Source organism: Prionailurus viverrinus, chromosome B4, assembly GCF_022837055.1.
Source record: "Prionailurus viverrinus isolate Anna chromosome B4, UM_Priviv_1.0, whole genome shotgun sequence".
NCBI classification, from domain to species: Eukaryota; Metazoa; Chordata; class Mammalia; order Carnivora; family Felidae; genus Prionailurus; species Prionailurus viverrinus.
In genome coordinates, this window is record NC_062567.1 from 73881902 (window position 1) to 73897318 (window position 15417).

At 41.1% G+C, this 15417-nt stretch overlaps 1 protein-coding gene across 8 annotated transcripts in view; it reads right to left on the reverse strand.

Moving 5' to 3' along the window:
- Nucleotides 1-2907: 2907 nt before the first annotated feature.
- The window catches only part of RACGAP1 (Rac GTPase activating protein 1), a 28479-nt gene continuing 15969 nt past the window's right edge, over nucleotides 2908-15417 (reverse strand). For all 8 annotated transcript variants that reach the window (XM_047868182.1, XM_047868184.1, XM_047868185.1 and 5 more), the window contains 13 exons: nucleotides 14871-14940; nucleotides 12931-12984; nucleotides 12176-12256; nucleotides 11196-11313; nucleotides 10748-10878; nucleotides 9418-9582; nucleotides 8087-8182; nucleotides 7801-7999; nucleotides 6387-6492; nucleotides 6078-6210; nucleotides 5737-5872; nucleotides 4385-4493; nucleotides 2908-4063 (listed from right to left, as the gene is read on the reverse strand). In XM_047868182.1, the coding sequence (XP_047724138.1) occupies nucleotides 3988-4063; nucleotides 4385-4493; nucleotides 5737-5872; nucleotides 6078-6210; nucleotides 6387-6492; nucleotides 7801-7999; nucleotides 8087-8182; nucleotides 9418-9582; nucleotides 10748-10878; nucleotides 11196-11313; nucleotides 12176-12256; nucleotides 12931-12984; nucleotides 14871-14940 (1474 nt within the window). In that variant the 3' untranslated portion in view covers nucleotides 2908-3987. The remainder of the gene's footprint in view (nucleotides 4064-4384; nucleotides 4494-5736; nucleotides 5873-6077; nucleotides 6211-6386; nucleotides 6493-7800; nucleotides 8000-8086; nucleotides 8183-9417; nucleotides 9583-10747; nucleotides 10879-11195; nucleotides 11314-12175; nucleotides 12257-12930; nucleotides 12985-14870; nucleotides 14941-15417) is intronic.

Genomic DNA, 15417 nt, shown 5'->3' on the forward strand with positions numbered 1-15417 from the left:
TCTCTCAAAAATAAATATTAAAAAAGAAGAAGAAAATAGCCCTGGATCACCATGCCCAGGACTTCCACCTCTATAAGACAATAAGCCCAACCATTAAGAAAGACATTCCATTCTCCTGTCCCAAATGCTTTTCCCGGCAGTCTAGGCCACCCTGCTCCTTCTGGGTCATCTATACATAAGCACATCCACATACAGCCCTGAGTGGAATCATTTACATACCTAATAATATTCCAACAGACCCCACAATGCTGATTTAAATAGCAAGCACCACAGCTGAACTCCGGTGGGAGCGCTAATCCCCAGGTTCTTATCCTAGCTAAACTAGAGATTAGTTTGTGGAAATTTATGCCAAATCACCCCTCTGAATTTACCAGTTGGGATAAGATCACCTGCCCACCCCACATGGGTGTTGTGACATCAAGTAAGATGATGAATGAAAGCACTTGATATATTGTCGATCACCGTATCGCATTTCCTAGAGGAATCAGTTAATGCCATCTTTACTGATGGCCGGAGAGGATATTAACTGGCAAGTGCTTTATTAGAAATCTAAATATCCACTTACACGTGTCTGAGCCTAGCACGCAGATGGTGTCCAACTGTGTGAGATGTGAGAGCAATCTGTATAAAAACAATGCAACTAAATGAAACTGGCAAGAGTTACAAAGGGAGAAGGTAGACAAAAGGAAAATTCCGGCTTCCAACTCTGAGTCCCTGAAAAGTGGCCTCCTTTCCCATCCCACACAACTGCGGAGGACAAGGCTCCCACACACTACAAGGTTATTCCTAGTGACGTCAAACTGCCTTCTGCCTGACTTCGTGAATAGAAACCATCAACAAATACAGACTCTGAGAACCAGAGTCTAATAAATTACACAAGGTAAGGACCCCCTGGCTCGGGGCCTTCACTTATTTACAAAATAGACCACCTACAGGGAGACTTTTTTTTTTTTAATCACTAAATTCCTAGGTTAAGTGACCAGTCTCCAAATCCTGTTTACACTAAAAGCACAATGACTAACATGCCCCGACTCTGCATGCTTAACAGCTTTTCACACCAGTGGCTGAAACCGGAGTCGTGATCAAGGAAATCATCAAAGCACATGGATCAAGACACCCTACTGTATGCACTGTGCCGACTTGAACCCTGAGCTTTGTGCCTCCCTTCCTTCCCAGATCGGGACTCCATAACAGCTCCTTCCCTGCTCACAGCTGAGCCTAAGAAAAGGTGACACGTGATTAAGCAAACCGCTGTTCGGTATGCCAGGCTTGCCACAATGGGTCTCCCAGATGCTTTTCCAAGGGGAAATCACATACCATATGTATATGAAGTGTGTGTGTGTGTGTCTGAAGCTTGAGGTGGGCAGGGAGGCCCTGCTGTAACAAAACAAACCCAGCAAGGCTGATAGCTTTGCTCCCTGCACTCACTCAGCATTCGTCACTTTGTGCTGCCCAGTAATTTAGGCATGAATTTAAGAATTCAAGACCTCTTTCAATGCCACAGGTGCAGTTCGTAGCCAAAACTGACCATTTTTGTCACGGTAAATCACTTGAACACTCTTGTCCTGTGATGGAAACTCAGGTGCCTTCTATTTCTGCAAGCAATGAATTTGCCTTCTTAAGGAAGGAGAAATCATTACACACCCAGTAATAAATGCAAATTGTTGCTGCTGAATCAAACCATGTAATGCTTGCCCAGTTAAATAAACATCAAACTTAGGAGTCTTACCTAGACTGATGGAGAACGGATTTAAAGATTTAGATTCTGGTTATTAGCAAGTGAGAGAGGAAAGCTGCATTAACTGCATTACAGGCAGAGTCAGAGGCAGCATCAGAACGGGTGAGGAGCAGGAGCCAGTGTGACGGCTACTCCAAAGCACCGGACCCTTTCCTTAAATCTCACATCAAGGCGACACAACTGAATTAAGAAAGCCCTCGAAAGTCGAGCTGTTCCACATGAAGAACTATTAAAGAAGTTGAAGGTGGGTACATATTTCCCTTTGCTAATATCAGAATTATTTTCACGGCTGAGGTCTCTTGGCCTAGTCCAAAACTGAGCAACTGGCTGCCAACATCTGACACACAGGACCATTTCCTTTTTCGTTAATGGGCCATCAGTTCCTGCATAGGGTAGTCTTGCCTTCACTAACATTCTACAATCCATTTGCTTCCTCCACATTAGTGACTTAAAATGCACCGAGGGGAGATACTACAGTACAGCAAATATGGAACCGGGCCAACACCAGGCTTGCACAGACGTAAGAGATGGCATCTAGGACAAAGTTAAAACAATTAAAAATAAAACTTAACAGGCGTGTGTGTGTAAAGGGGGTGGGGGGAAGAGGAGAGAGGACCCATCCTCTTTCAATTTGCTGAGGCAAAATCTCCCTGCTGTGAGAGCTGCCACCTCCCGGGAAAAGAGCCAGTAGGTTGCCTCCTCTCTCAGCGGTTACATATTAAGCCTGCAACTGTTTACGCTCAATCTCAGATACATTCTGTTCACCAGCTTCAGAGTTCCAAGTGCAGGTGCCCTCAGTTAATCATCCCAGCTCACTCCAGAGGCACTTCCAGCAGTGAAGGATGTTCCAGGCAGTCAGCCAGCCAGAGTCGTTTTTTTTTTTTTTTTTTTAACTGCACCATTCTGGTCCCTAAAGACTTGTTTAAAAAGTTTGGTTTTTGTTTAAAGTGGTTTCCTCAGATGAGAGGTAACAGTCAAAGGACAAATCTAGGACTTCAATTTGGACGATGAAAGACAATGAGGAATGAAGAAACAAACTCTTGGTGGTGACAGCATTGGGGGAGGGAAGGGAATGGAAATGAATAGTAGACCTAAACGCTGAGGAAAAATATTTTCTTAAAAAAAAGTGTTGAAGGTTACCTTCCAAGACAAGAAAATCAACCTCATAGTCATTTTGAAAAAACTATTTACTTTTTTCCAAATATGTGTTTTACAGAAAAGAGTCGCTATGGGTCAAAAACATTCTACAGAAAAAAGCATTTTTATAGATATTGGAAATAATTTTAATAAAAGAACAAGTTCATATTTATCTAGCTGTGGCTGTGTTCCATAGGAAGAGTTTAGCAACCAAAGTGCAAAGACAAAATGAGTGTGGCATTTCTTGCCACACAAAATATTGACAATCTCCCTTATAGCCTACTCTTAATTGCAAACTGGGACGCCAAATAGATGACATATGACCTTTAGAAGTAGGGCTCCAATGGACAAGGGGACAGGAGGGTCAAGCATCAGAATGAATTCAACCGAAGTGCAAACTGGCTTTGACCCCAGCCAAACCCAAAGTCCAGCCAGAGGCCCGTTAGAGATAAATACAAGTAGGAATATCACTTTTACAAGGTTGTGCCACTTAACACTATTAAACCTAATCGATCCAAATCAAAGCTAAGCACACCCCCATTACTAGTTCTGTCCTCGTCCTATCCCATTTTTATGAAGGCTCCACATGATAGCTTAGTTCATGCCGGGGGAAGATCTTCTAAGTTCTCAGAAGGAGCCCTCCCAAATCCTCTGTCCAACCTTTTTTTTACCCTGCCCTCCCACCTCCCACCCTGAGACAAGTCAATCTTAACAAAGAGGTGGGGATTCTGTCATTGTCTCAGGGAAATTAGTTCTAAATAACACCAGAGAAAGATCACTTCCATGAGCAGCATTTGGCTTTAAGCCAAGGGGATGCACCTTCTTCCAGCCTCCCCGCAAAATCACAACGAATTCTGTATCATCCTTTCTACCGCAGGAGAGATCTCCCAAGTTCCCAACAATGACTGCACAAGGTGTTGATATTACATTACTTGAGGAGAAAGAGAGGGAGATATATATAGTTTTAATAAAACCCCCATGCACAATTAAACTTGATTAAAAGCCTGGAGAATGCTAAAAGTAGTAATGAGTCCAGGAGGCTGCAGAGCAGAGAGTACAGGTGCAGCCTTCCTGCAGTCAGGAAATGCTGGCAAGTAACAGGAGACATGACTTCACTTGAGCATTGGAGAAGCAAAAAAGTTGCCTTGTCGTCCTAAGTTGGTGGCAGATTTGCTTTTGCTCCCAAATCTAAAGGAAAAGAAAATGAACTGAAAAAGGAGTCTATAAAAAAAGGTAAACTGTAACATTATTTAATATTATCATCTAAAAATAGGAAGCCCTCCACAACTACTCTGTAAACGACTCTTTGTCACCTGAGATGAGAGAGGGGAAACAAAACCTTTAGACCCTTTTAAAAAGGGGGTTGTTATGGCTCCAGATTACCTTTTAATGCCTACTTGCTAGCTCAGGTCTCATTCAATTTTTCTTTCAATAAGCTTCGGTGTGATAGGAAAAGAGGCCTAAGGAAGCAGCCCTATTTTACTTCCAAAGCCAGCCAGTTCCACATACCTGGGCGTGTTCTTGGTGAGGGTGGAGCGGACTCTCTGCGACAGGGAACTAGATGAAGGAGTCTTGAGAAGCTGATGCTCAGGAGTGGTCACGGGCCCCAGTAAACTCACTTTAATCAAAGTTAAGACATATTTTTAAAGGAGGCACAAAAAGGAAAGCACCCTTGTCAGTGGCCAGTTTTAAGTTGAGTATGCCATGAACCACTTAAGAGCTAAGGTTAGAGGCCCAAAGTCCCAGAGATCATTTCTGTCATTGTCTTGTAACACAGCAGTATATCTTTTGAACTGTGCGGGCAACTGCTCAATGAATAGCTGACTTTCACTTCCTGATTGAGGCCATTCTCAAACTCCAGCTTTCACAAATCTAACGTCTGATCATTTGGTTCTTACCTGTATTAGAAAAAACAGTATGCTTTCTTAAAAAGGATCTTGGGGCACCTGGGGGGCTCAGTCAGTGAAATGCCCGACTCTTGATTTAGGCTCAGGTCATGACCTCATGGTCATGGAATTAAGTCCTGCATCGGGCTCCACGCTGTGTGTGTGTGTGGAGCCTGCTTGAGATTCTCTCTCTGTCCCCATCTCTTTCTGCCCCACCCCTGTTCGTGCTCTCTCAAAATAAATAAATAAATGTTTAAAAAAAAAAAAAAAGGGATCTTGCAAAAATAAAGAATAGGTCTCCAATGCCAGTAAAAGTTGGAAGAAACCAGCCTCGTGCATTTTTGGTGGCAATACAAATTGGCAAAAGCCTTTAAGAAATCAAGTTGGTTATCAACAATAGCCAACGTATGGAAAGAGCCCAAATGTCCATCGATGGATGAATGGATAAAGAAGACGTGGCATATATGTTATAAATAACACCAATTCTTAATAGAACATGTAACTAAATTATAGTTTACAACCATAAAAGTGATTAATAGTAACAGGAAAAGTTCTCATAATATGCTACGTGAAATAAGATCAAACTATATCTGAATTGTTATATTTTTAAAATATCCATATGTATATAAAGAAAAGGGGAACCATGTTTCATGAACATAAAAAAAATAAGGATAGTAGAACTGTACAAATTTTCTTTAATGTTAGAATCCTCATAATGAATTTAAAATTTTTTATTGAAGAATATGAATTCCAAATAGCTCTAGCAAAGGCACGAAGAGAGTAAATAGCCAGAACTAGAGAAGAAGTCAGGTCCTTTAAGAAGCATAACTTGGGGGGCACCTGGGTGGCTCAGTTGGTTAAGCATCTGACTATGATCTCAGCTCAGGTCTCAAACTCAGGGTCATGAGTTCAAGCCCTACTTTGGCCTACTATTAAAAAAAAAAAAAAAAAAAAGAAGCACAACTCGGGCCTTACCTTTAATATCTGGGGTCTGTGGTGTTGAAAAGGCATTTGAATTTTCAATGACATGCATGGGGTCAACGTTCTCTTGTTCTACCATCATGAACCGACTCCAATATTCCAGGGGCAGTGAAAGCAGGCACTCTACCACCTAAAAAGCCACCAAACATGTTAGCACACCCCCAAACCTCATTTTATCATGTTATACAAGTTTATATATATATATGAAATGTTACACAAGTTTTTGTGTATTTACGAAATACATTAAAACTCGCATAACATTAACACCCATACGTGTTACACACACACACACACACACACACACACACACACACACACAAAATGCACTTCTCTACCTTGGGCTGACGTTTGATGTCCTGCAACATTACCACTGGATCTGGATTAGGCACAGCATGGGCAACTATGGTAGGCCCAAAGACTTTAGCCAGATTAGCCACATCCATTTTAGTATTTGGGCTCTGAGCCACTCTAAACAAGAGAACATTCAATTAGAAGACTTTGTCCATCCACTTAAATGCAGACCAAAATATAAGATCTACCAGAAAACAATTCACCCCTCACGTTCCCTCCCTAACACCCAACCCACATTATGCTCCCAGTGGCAAATTCCCAACCTCTCAGAAACAAGTTTCTGCTGTACTCACCTCTGCAAGTGAATCATAAGGAAAGCTAATGTGTCTCTGTTGGCCTGGGGCAGGTCACCAATAGCCTGGTACATGGCAGCTTTGCTGTTGTCCTCATCTGGGATTTCTGTAAATGAAAGGAAAGCACCAAGAGGCCTAGACTTCTTTCTCTTGACAGCGGGCTTCCAAGTGATCGACCACAAAGTGTCATCTATACAGTAAGCTTCTGAAACTTCTGATTAGGTTCATGACTGAAACGAACTCCAGTTTCATTAACAAGCAGGACACTAGCCAACAGCTCAATATTAGAAATTGGAACCTTCACAAAAATCGGCCCCTGCAGTTAGGGAAAGCAGCTAGCAAGCCTTGTGCTGGGAAGGCAGGCCTACAGCCACAGCGACTACAATTACCAAGAAGGTTTTCATCTATAAAACATGTTCAAGGGCCCACTATGTACCAGGTACTATTCTAAGTGCTCAGGTAAAGTGGAATTAAGCAAAGACTTTGCCTCATGGAACTTACATTCTATTAGAGGAGTCAGTCAAAAAGCAGGTTATCTATCAGGTAGTGATACACAGGGGAAGCTAGAAAGTAATGGGAGCGGTTATTTTGGACAAGGTGGTCAGGAAAGGTGCTTTTGAGGACAAGACACCCAAGAAGAAACCCAAAAGAAAGAAAGGGAGGAAGGAAGGGCATATCATGCAAATACATTCCAGGCTGAAATAATAACAAATGCGAGGGCCTCAAGATGGGAGTGAGCTTGTCAAGTGCTAAGAGTCGCAAGAACCCCAACAAGTGGAGAAGAAGAAAGAAGGGAAGGGCATGGAGAGAAATGATGCTAGAGACGTAAGGAGCCGGCTCATACAGGTGGGGTCTTTGGGGCCATGTTAAGGGCTGTGGATTTTATTCTGAGAGTGATGGGAAGCCACTGGAGATACTAAAGACAGAAGGGCTATCATCTAATATAAATTTTAAAAGGGCCCTTCTGGATACTATATGAGGATCACAGTGTCGAGGGCCAGAGTAGAAAAGGGAAAACACTAGGTTCTTCTGTCACTCCAGGATGAGAGATGTCAAGAGGGGTAGTAGTAGGAGTGGCAAATTTCAATTTTAAGATAAATTTTACAAGACCTCTGCTGACAAGATTTGCCAATGGATTAAATGTGGTGTGGGGGAAAAGAAACCAAAGATGGCTCCAAGTTCAAAATGACAATCTCAAACTCTACCAAAAATAACAACAACAATAAACGCTGTTAGCGCCCTGTATAGTTTAGACAGGAAGAGGACAGGCACCAGGAACATGGATACAGGCATTCTTCATCAAAGTATTTGAGCATCTACTATATGGCAGGCACTGTACTGGGCAGTAAATGGAAGAGTCAAAAACTCCTGCCCCTGGGGCACTCATATTCTAGAATTAAAGATCTACTCTTACCTGCTGCTTCCATGAAAGTCTTGTTTAGCCGAAAGGTCAGAAGGGGTTCTTTGAGATTTCGAAGGAAGTCCTTCAGGAGGCTACAGATAGCATGGATATCATCCACTTTGCTGAGGAGGGGTACAGTTTTCACTCTGAGGAATTTCTCTTTCAGCTCTTTTACTGTCCGGTCACAGCCAGAGATCCGATACAGGCCTGTCTATTATCAAGGTGACACTTTCAGAAAGAACCTCCTAATCATTAACACAAATTAACAGATTCACGCTCTCTGAATGTTGACTCTTACCTCTGTCAGCCCTCTCTGCTCAATCTCATTTACGCAATGGACAACAATGGAGGGAATCATTGGAGAAGTCTGGGACACATAATCTGCCAGGATTCCCTGAAAAGGGAGAGTTTTAAGTTATTATTTATTACCACTTAGACCAGCAAATGAAGATGAATAGGAAAAACGTCTCCAAACTCATGCTCAGGTTGGGACGTCATGTTTACTTTTAAATTCCTGTTCCCAAAGCATACATTAGAACAGAGACTCTCCGTTTGTTGTTTTTTTTTTTTTCCTACCTCCACACCAGGACTGGTTTCTGGTCACGTACCACATTCTTGCATGAACAAGTAATATGACCACTATCTACAACTCTACTCCTGCTTCTCTTCTACTCAAGGGCCTCAGAAAACAAGCAATGACAAGATTACAGGTATAGCCTTTAATATAATTTATTATTCTAAAAAAGAAAACCTTTTTACACTTTTATTACTCTTAGTAAGAAATATTATTTAACACAAGTCACAGTTGCTCGGGACACAAACATATCTGTAGGGGAGAACTCCATGGTTCTATATCAGAGTACAGAAAATTTGTAACCAATTACAGGCACAAATAAGAACTCCTAAGATTAAAAAAAGTAACATTTGATTTGCTGGGGACTGGATAGCAGCATAATCATTTTGTTTTGAATCTTAACACTGGTCATACAATAAATAATTTATTAACAGATTGAATCAATGTTTAGAAATAAGCAATCTAATCTTAATAGCCTAGTATAGAATATCTCTAACATAAGAGAAAGTACATTCACAGATGAAATTACAGGATGGCTGGGATTTGTTTCAACACAATTCACTACACAGGGCCAGGAGGACATGGGGGTATTGATAAATCAAAATTGGACATGAAGTAGTAATCACAGAAGTTGAGTGACAGGAACCAGGGATTATTCTAATCTCTCTACTTCTGTATATGTTTGAAATTTTACAAAATAGGAATAGAGTGTGGAGGGGAAGGAAGAGAAGAGGAAAGGAAAGGAAGGGAAAGGAATAAGGAATGAAAGGAGGAAAGGGAAGGAAAGGAAAGAGTATGAGTAGGGAAGAGGGGACAGGGTGGGAGAAAGGGAGGGAGGGAGAGAAGGGAAGGGAAGAGGAGTGTGGTGTAGAAAAGTTATTAAATAGACAAACCCAAGCAGGACTCTCCTGCAAATTAACATTTTATAATTTCTCTTCAACATTCATGGAAAAAAATACGCTTCGTATCACTTATTTTAGGAAAAAAAACGGACAGTAAGCTTTGGAAAAGCTAAAGAAGCCATAACACAAGGACAGCTCCCACAGTTGTCATACCTCTCCAATCTTGACAGGTGTTCCTATCAGGGTAGGAATGCAGGGAAGGGGACAGCGGTCCCGACATTCTGGATGAGAGACCACACGACAATCTCGACACTTCAGAGACAGCTTGCCAAACTTTATCCGCTTTCCACATGGAACACAAGATTCAGGTTTAATAACCTGAGAACAAAAGAGGGCAGAAAGAACAGACCGGTCTGAATTAGAAAATTATCATCATCAACAACCAACAACCTCCTAATTCCTTTATACTTACTTGTGTAATTCTCGCAATAATCCTACAATATAGGTTTTGTTTTCTTTGTTTTAAGATAAGGGAATAGAGGGGCACCTGGGTGGCGCAGTCGGTTAAGCTTCCGACTTCAGCCAGGTCACGATCTCGCGGTCCGTGAGTTCGAGCCCCGCGTCAGGCTCTGGGCTGATGGCTCGGAGCCTGGAGCCTGTTTCCGATTCTGTGTCTCCCTCTCTCTCTGCCCCTCCCCCGTTCATGCTCTGTCTCTCTCTGTCCCAAAAAAAAAAAATAAATGTTGAAAAAAAAATTAAAAAAAAAAAAAAAAAGATAAGGGAATAGAAGCAAAAACAGCCTGTGTAACTTGCATAAGGTCATCCACCTGGAAGTGGGCAGTGTAGAGTAGTGGAAAGAATCTGCTGACAAGGAGTCACAGAACCTCCGTGTTAACTCTGCCACTTACTGTCCTGTGGCTCAACAACGCAATTGATTTTTCTGAGCCTCAGTCAGTTTGCTTGGGTTTTTATGAGGAAATCCAATGGGACAAATGTAATACATGCTATTTTTAAGAATACAATGTAAATATGTATCACCGAAAAGGATAAACAATTGTTTCTGAAAAATTGGCTTTGTTTCAATTTAACATTACTCACAGAATGGAAAGATACACACCTTCTGTAACCAGTAGTTAGCCCTGATAAGTGGAAATGAAAGAAGGAGACGTGACATTTAACTTTCTAACACTAAGTTATTTAAATCTGCTCCTGGTATATATTAATTTCACAATCAAAAAACTAAGTGTGCCCTAAGGTGCCTGGGTGGCTCAGTTAAGCATCCAACTTCAGCTCAGGTCGTGACCTCATGAATTGTAAGTTTGAGCCCCACATCGGGCTCTCTGCTCAGTGCAGAGCCCGCTTTGGAAACTCTGTCCCCCTCTCTCTCTGCCCCCACCCCCACTCACGCATGCTCTCATGCTCCTTCTCTTTCGAAAAAAACCCAAAAACTAAATTAAAATTTTCCATTAAAAAGATAAATAAACAAACATTAAAAGAGAAAAAAACTTAAGTGTGCCCAAAAGAAGGAGAATCACGGATCTACCGTCTTAGAGACAAAGTCATGCAGGCGCATCCCTCCATTATTCTGTGGAGTGCCGGAACTGTCTGTCTCCGTTCTTGGCTCCAGCTGCCTGCTGCTCAAGGTAGAGTCGCTGTTCCAAGGTTGTAAGGTACCTAGAAAACAACCATCTTTAAGCCTTTGTGTCTTAATATTTTGTCCCTTATGAATTTTAACCCTGATTCTAAAATAACTGGTAGACAACCAGTAATTTGTAACCATAATCAGAAGTGACTACAACAGCTATGCAGAAAAATCAGTTCAAGAATAACAAGTTATACACAAGTGGCCTAGGCCAGGCTAGCAACCCAAAGGCAGAGTATGATACTGTGCAGAAACGTGCAAAAAATGAAGGAAGGATTCTAAAAAACCAAGTCTCCCCAAATTTTACCAGTTGCTTTACACAGGCAATTTAACCAAAAACCCAGTGGACCTGTTTTCCTTCGGCTTCTCGTCCAATATGGCACAGTCTCGATTGTAGACACAGCTTCAATGGGCCCGCCATCATTGGGAACAGTCACTGTAGTTTTTGCAACTATGGATTCATTCCCCTGAAACAAAAACAGAAATGAGCGAAGAATAAACATGTGACTCTAATTTCCCCTCCGCTAAATACCCCTCCATAGGGTGTTTTGGAGTGGTTGAAAAGTTCCTGAATCTTGGTCAGAACTTAATGACCCAGCTCAAAACACTCTTAAGTTGAAACCTCATACTTCAGAACAAAAAACAGGGGCACCTGGGTGGCTTCATCAGTTAAGTGCCCGACTCTTGATTTTGGTTCAGATCATGATCTCATGGTTGTGAGATGGAGCTCCCCCTCGGGCTCTGTGCTGGGCTGGAGCCGACTTAAAATTCTCTCTCCCTCTGTCCCTCTCCTGCTCACACACACACACTCTCTCTCTCAAAAACTAAAAACTAAATACACAAATAAAAAGAATATTGAAAAAAATATATACAGGGGCGCCTGGGTAGCTCAGTTGGTTGAGGCTCCGACTTTGGCTCAGGTCATGATCTCACGGTTCATGGGGTATGAGCCACGCGTCGGGTTCTGTGCTGACAGCTCAGAGCTTGGAGCCTGCTGCTTGGATTCTGGGTCTCCTCTCTCTGCCTCTCCCCTGCTCATGCTCTGTCTCTTTCTCTCTCAAAAGTAAAAAAAAAAAAACCTGAAAATATATATATATGTGTGTCACAGAGGCACACATACAAGCAATGAAGAATCAAATATAAAGCTGAGAGTTGTTTATTCGGAGTAATTCCATTCATAAGGATGATGAGGATCCTATTACATTGAAAAACTCACCAAATCTCTCTCTCAAAATAACACTGCAATGTTGACTCAGGATTTTTAATGCTTGGGGCCACTAATCTCTGATGTGTTCACAACCACAATTCTCTTGGCCTGAATCTTCTTACCTGGTCTACTGTGGAGCCAATGGAACGAGTCTTCTTTACAGGTCCAGGGGGACCATCAATGAATTGTCGGCTACTAGAACGCTAGAAAGGAAACAAAGACCAATAAGTTCAGTGCCAAATAGAAGATCTGAAGCACAGAAGGCAAAATTATTCCATTAGACAACCTGGTGCAAGTCCTAGCTACCAGGGCTATGGTAAATGACAATGTGCTCTCTCCCATTCTATTTCCATTTCTTAAAGCTTACATTGTACCAATACAAAAGTGCCCTCAGTGCCCTAGAAGAAACAAGCAAGCTTTGGAAAAATCTAGATGACAGCACCAGAAAGAGTACAGCTGTAATCCTATCTAAGTACATGAAGACTCTGGAAACATATGAAGTACCCTGAACAACTGCACACAGACAGATCTCCGCATATCCCATTATACACACATTTCATCTGAAAATTTCATTAGAGTACAAAAGTACTGCGTAAAAATACATATGACAACTCAAAACAAACTTAAGTATATCCTTTTCCACCCCATGAATGAACTGAAGCAGCGAGAACAGTGAAACAGGACAAGATTCTGTCCTGAGTTCCTACCTTAAGGAACATCAATGCTGCCCCCCAGCATAAATTCATTTTGTAGTCAGTGTTTAACAATGACTAGAGCAACAGGTCAGGAATGCTGTATCTAGGCAAAAATTCTAGAGAAAATCTTTTATTGCTATTTTGTAAAAACGGCAACAAAAATTAAACAAAACCATACCTACCCTCTTTTCTCTCTTCTTCAGTTTGAAAGTCTTTACCAAAGAAGAATCCCAATCCTGTTGACAATTACAGTGTATTAATTCTTTCCTGTGGTTAGGCCTCCCCTAAACCCTGTGCAAATAAACTTACAGAGAACTTTAAAGGCTTTCTGACTCAGGCTACCTAACTTACAATTTGAGGAGAGGGGGAAGGGAGGGTCTCAAGTGTAGCTACAGAGCGATAGTATGTTAACATGCTTTCTTTCCAAAATTGAAGCTATTATAATAGAATCAGGAATCAATACCTCAGAGGCAGAAAAGGTTAAAGAATCAACTTCTGTCGTGATTATCTCCAGTGCCTGGTCCTTTATTTCTGATTATTTTTGTAATTAGTTTTAGAACTTACAGAATCTTAGGCGCTATACTGATCGTGTTGTATGTGATTCTTGCTCTTAAGGGATTATTATTACTTAATCAGATGTTCTGCACAATATATACCCACTTTAGTTCCAGTTTAGGTTTTGTTTCTCAAACATCCCTCTTCCTTGGGCCCCAACAAAGACATTCACCACTAAAGAATTATTTTTTGCTGTAGTCTAGTTTCACTTCACTTATTTTAACCATTTACATTCAGTTTTAGTAGCTACCTGTGACTTCCTTACTCCTCATAATCCCTGAAAACACAAACCCCAGAAACAGTAGTACATAGCAAATAGTAGCTTAGCTAAATAAATTTAATCTCTCCAATTCACAGTCAAGTAATTTAGCTACTCAAGGTTTGATTCAGTTTCGGTTACAACAGATATACCATAAATAGGTCTAGCTCCAAAATCAGCTATGAATATGTTCTACTTTTTTTTTTTAAGTTTTTACTTATTTATTTTGCGAGAAAGAAAGAGCCAGAGAGAGGGAGAGAGACAATCAAAAGTAGGCCCACACCGCCAGTGCGGAGCCTGATGTGGGGCTCGAACTCAAGGAACCATAAGATCATGCATGACCTGAGCTGAAACTAAAAGTTGGACACTTAACCAACTGAGCCACCCAGGCACCCCATTCTAGTTTTATTATATATTCCAGACCTATTCATATCATTCCTTATTTCAAAAAGGGGTACTTAGTATTAGTACTTATATCTATAAAATGGCAATGATTTCCTCAAACACTGATTTGGGACACAACGCTCCTAACCCACGTAACAAGTAGCTGTCACTTATTTCGCTATCAGAAAACCAACCACGGATAACCTCCTGATTTATTGATTTGCTAGCTTTCAGCCAGCAAAACAGGAAAAAGATACACAAACCAATAAACCACCAGCTTCTGAACATCAAACAAAGACTGAAATCTCAGGAGATGACCTTTTATGCAGAAATACCACCTTACGTTAAGAAAAAGGTGCTGCCCCACAAAAGCAAGGTAACAAAGAGTTTAGATACATTAACCATTGTTGAGCAAAGCATTATAGAGTGTCTGGAAACTCTGTCAGTCTTCTGGCAAAAGTTCCAGAGCATTGGTTTCTTTCTAATTGTGAAGTTAGTTTTCCTCAAGAATCAAACTAATTCTGAAATAAGGCACAAGTCTATTATTTCCAAGAGCAGAAAATAAACCCTGACTGGGTAGAGTCTGGGTAACTTTTTTTTTTTTTTTTTTTTTTTTTTTATTGCTAGCTGGGGCTTTTTAATAAGCCAAGATATAGTCAATTAGTACAAGTAGTTCACAGATCCGCTAAAGAAATTTAACCTCATGCCAAACCCTGAATTCTATATTCTCGCTTCCAGAAACTAAATGTATAAGCCAGTCTCTTACAGCTCGTGTAGACTTTTATCTTAAAACGCTAGCTCAGTATCTATAACACATCAACTATTAAAACAGTAATAAAGGAACTTCAGAGGACAGGAGATATTCCTAAGGGAGCAGGGGTTGAAAAAAAAAAAGACAATTCTCAGAGATCAAATGTTCATTACCAGCGATTCATCAGTCTTGTCAAAGCTGATATCTGATAAAATGGAACCAGATTCGTCAATAGTTGACAATCTAGATGAGGCAAACAATACAGTATTAGAGAAGACTGTGAATACAAAATCCATGAACACCCAGAACAAGTCACAGTGGTCATGTAACACAAGCAATTTCACAGCAGTACTTTCCTATGGAGACAACTACAAGCTCAAAGCCTAGTTGTGGTGGTTGCTTGCTATGGTTTCCGTGGGAGAGCGCAGCTGCACGTGCATGAGTACACACGCAGCAGGCTGCTTTTTCAGCAAAGACTTCACAGCAGCAGTTGAAAGTTACAGTTGGGAGCATGGGTGCTACTCCCTGCGGAATAGGCTACTAAAAATTCACAGGCAGAAGAATGAAGTTTAACCTGATCCTAATTGTGGTTGCTTTCTACAAGAAAGAGTATTACCCAGCATTAGCTTTTGAAGAAATTAAGCCCATATATCTTCTCAGTTATAAAGATTCCCCATAAAACAACCAAGCAACAAAATAAATAGCTTTAAGAGTGCTGAC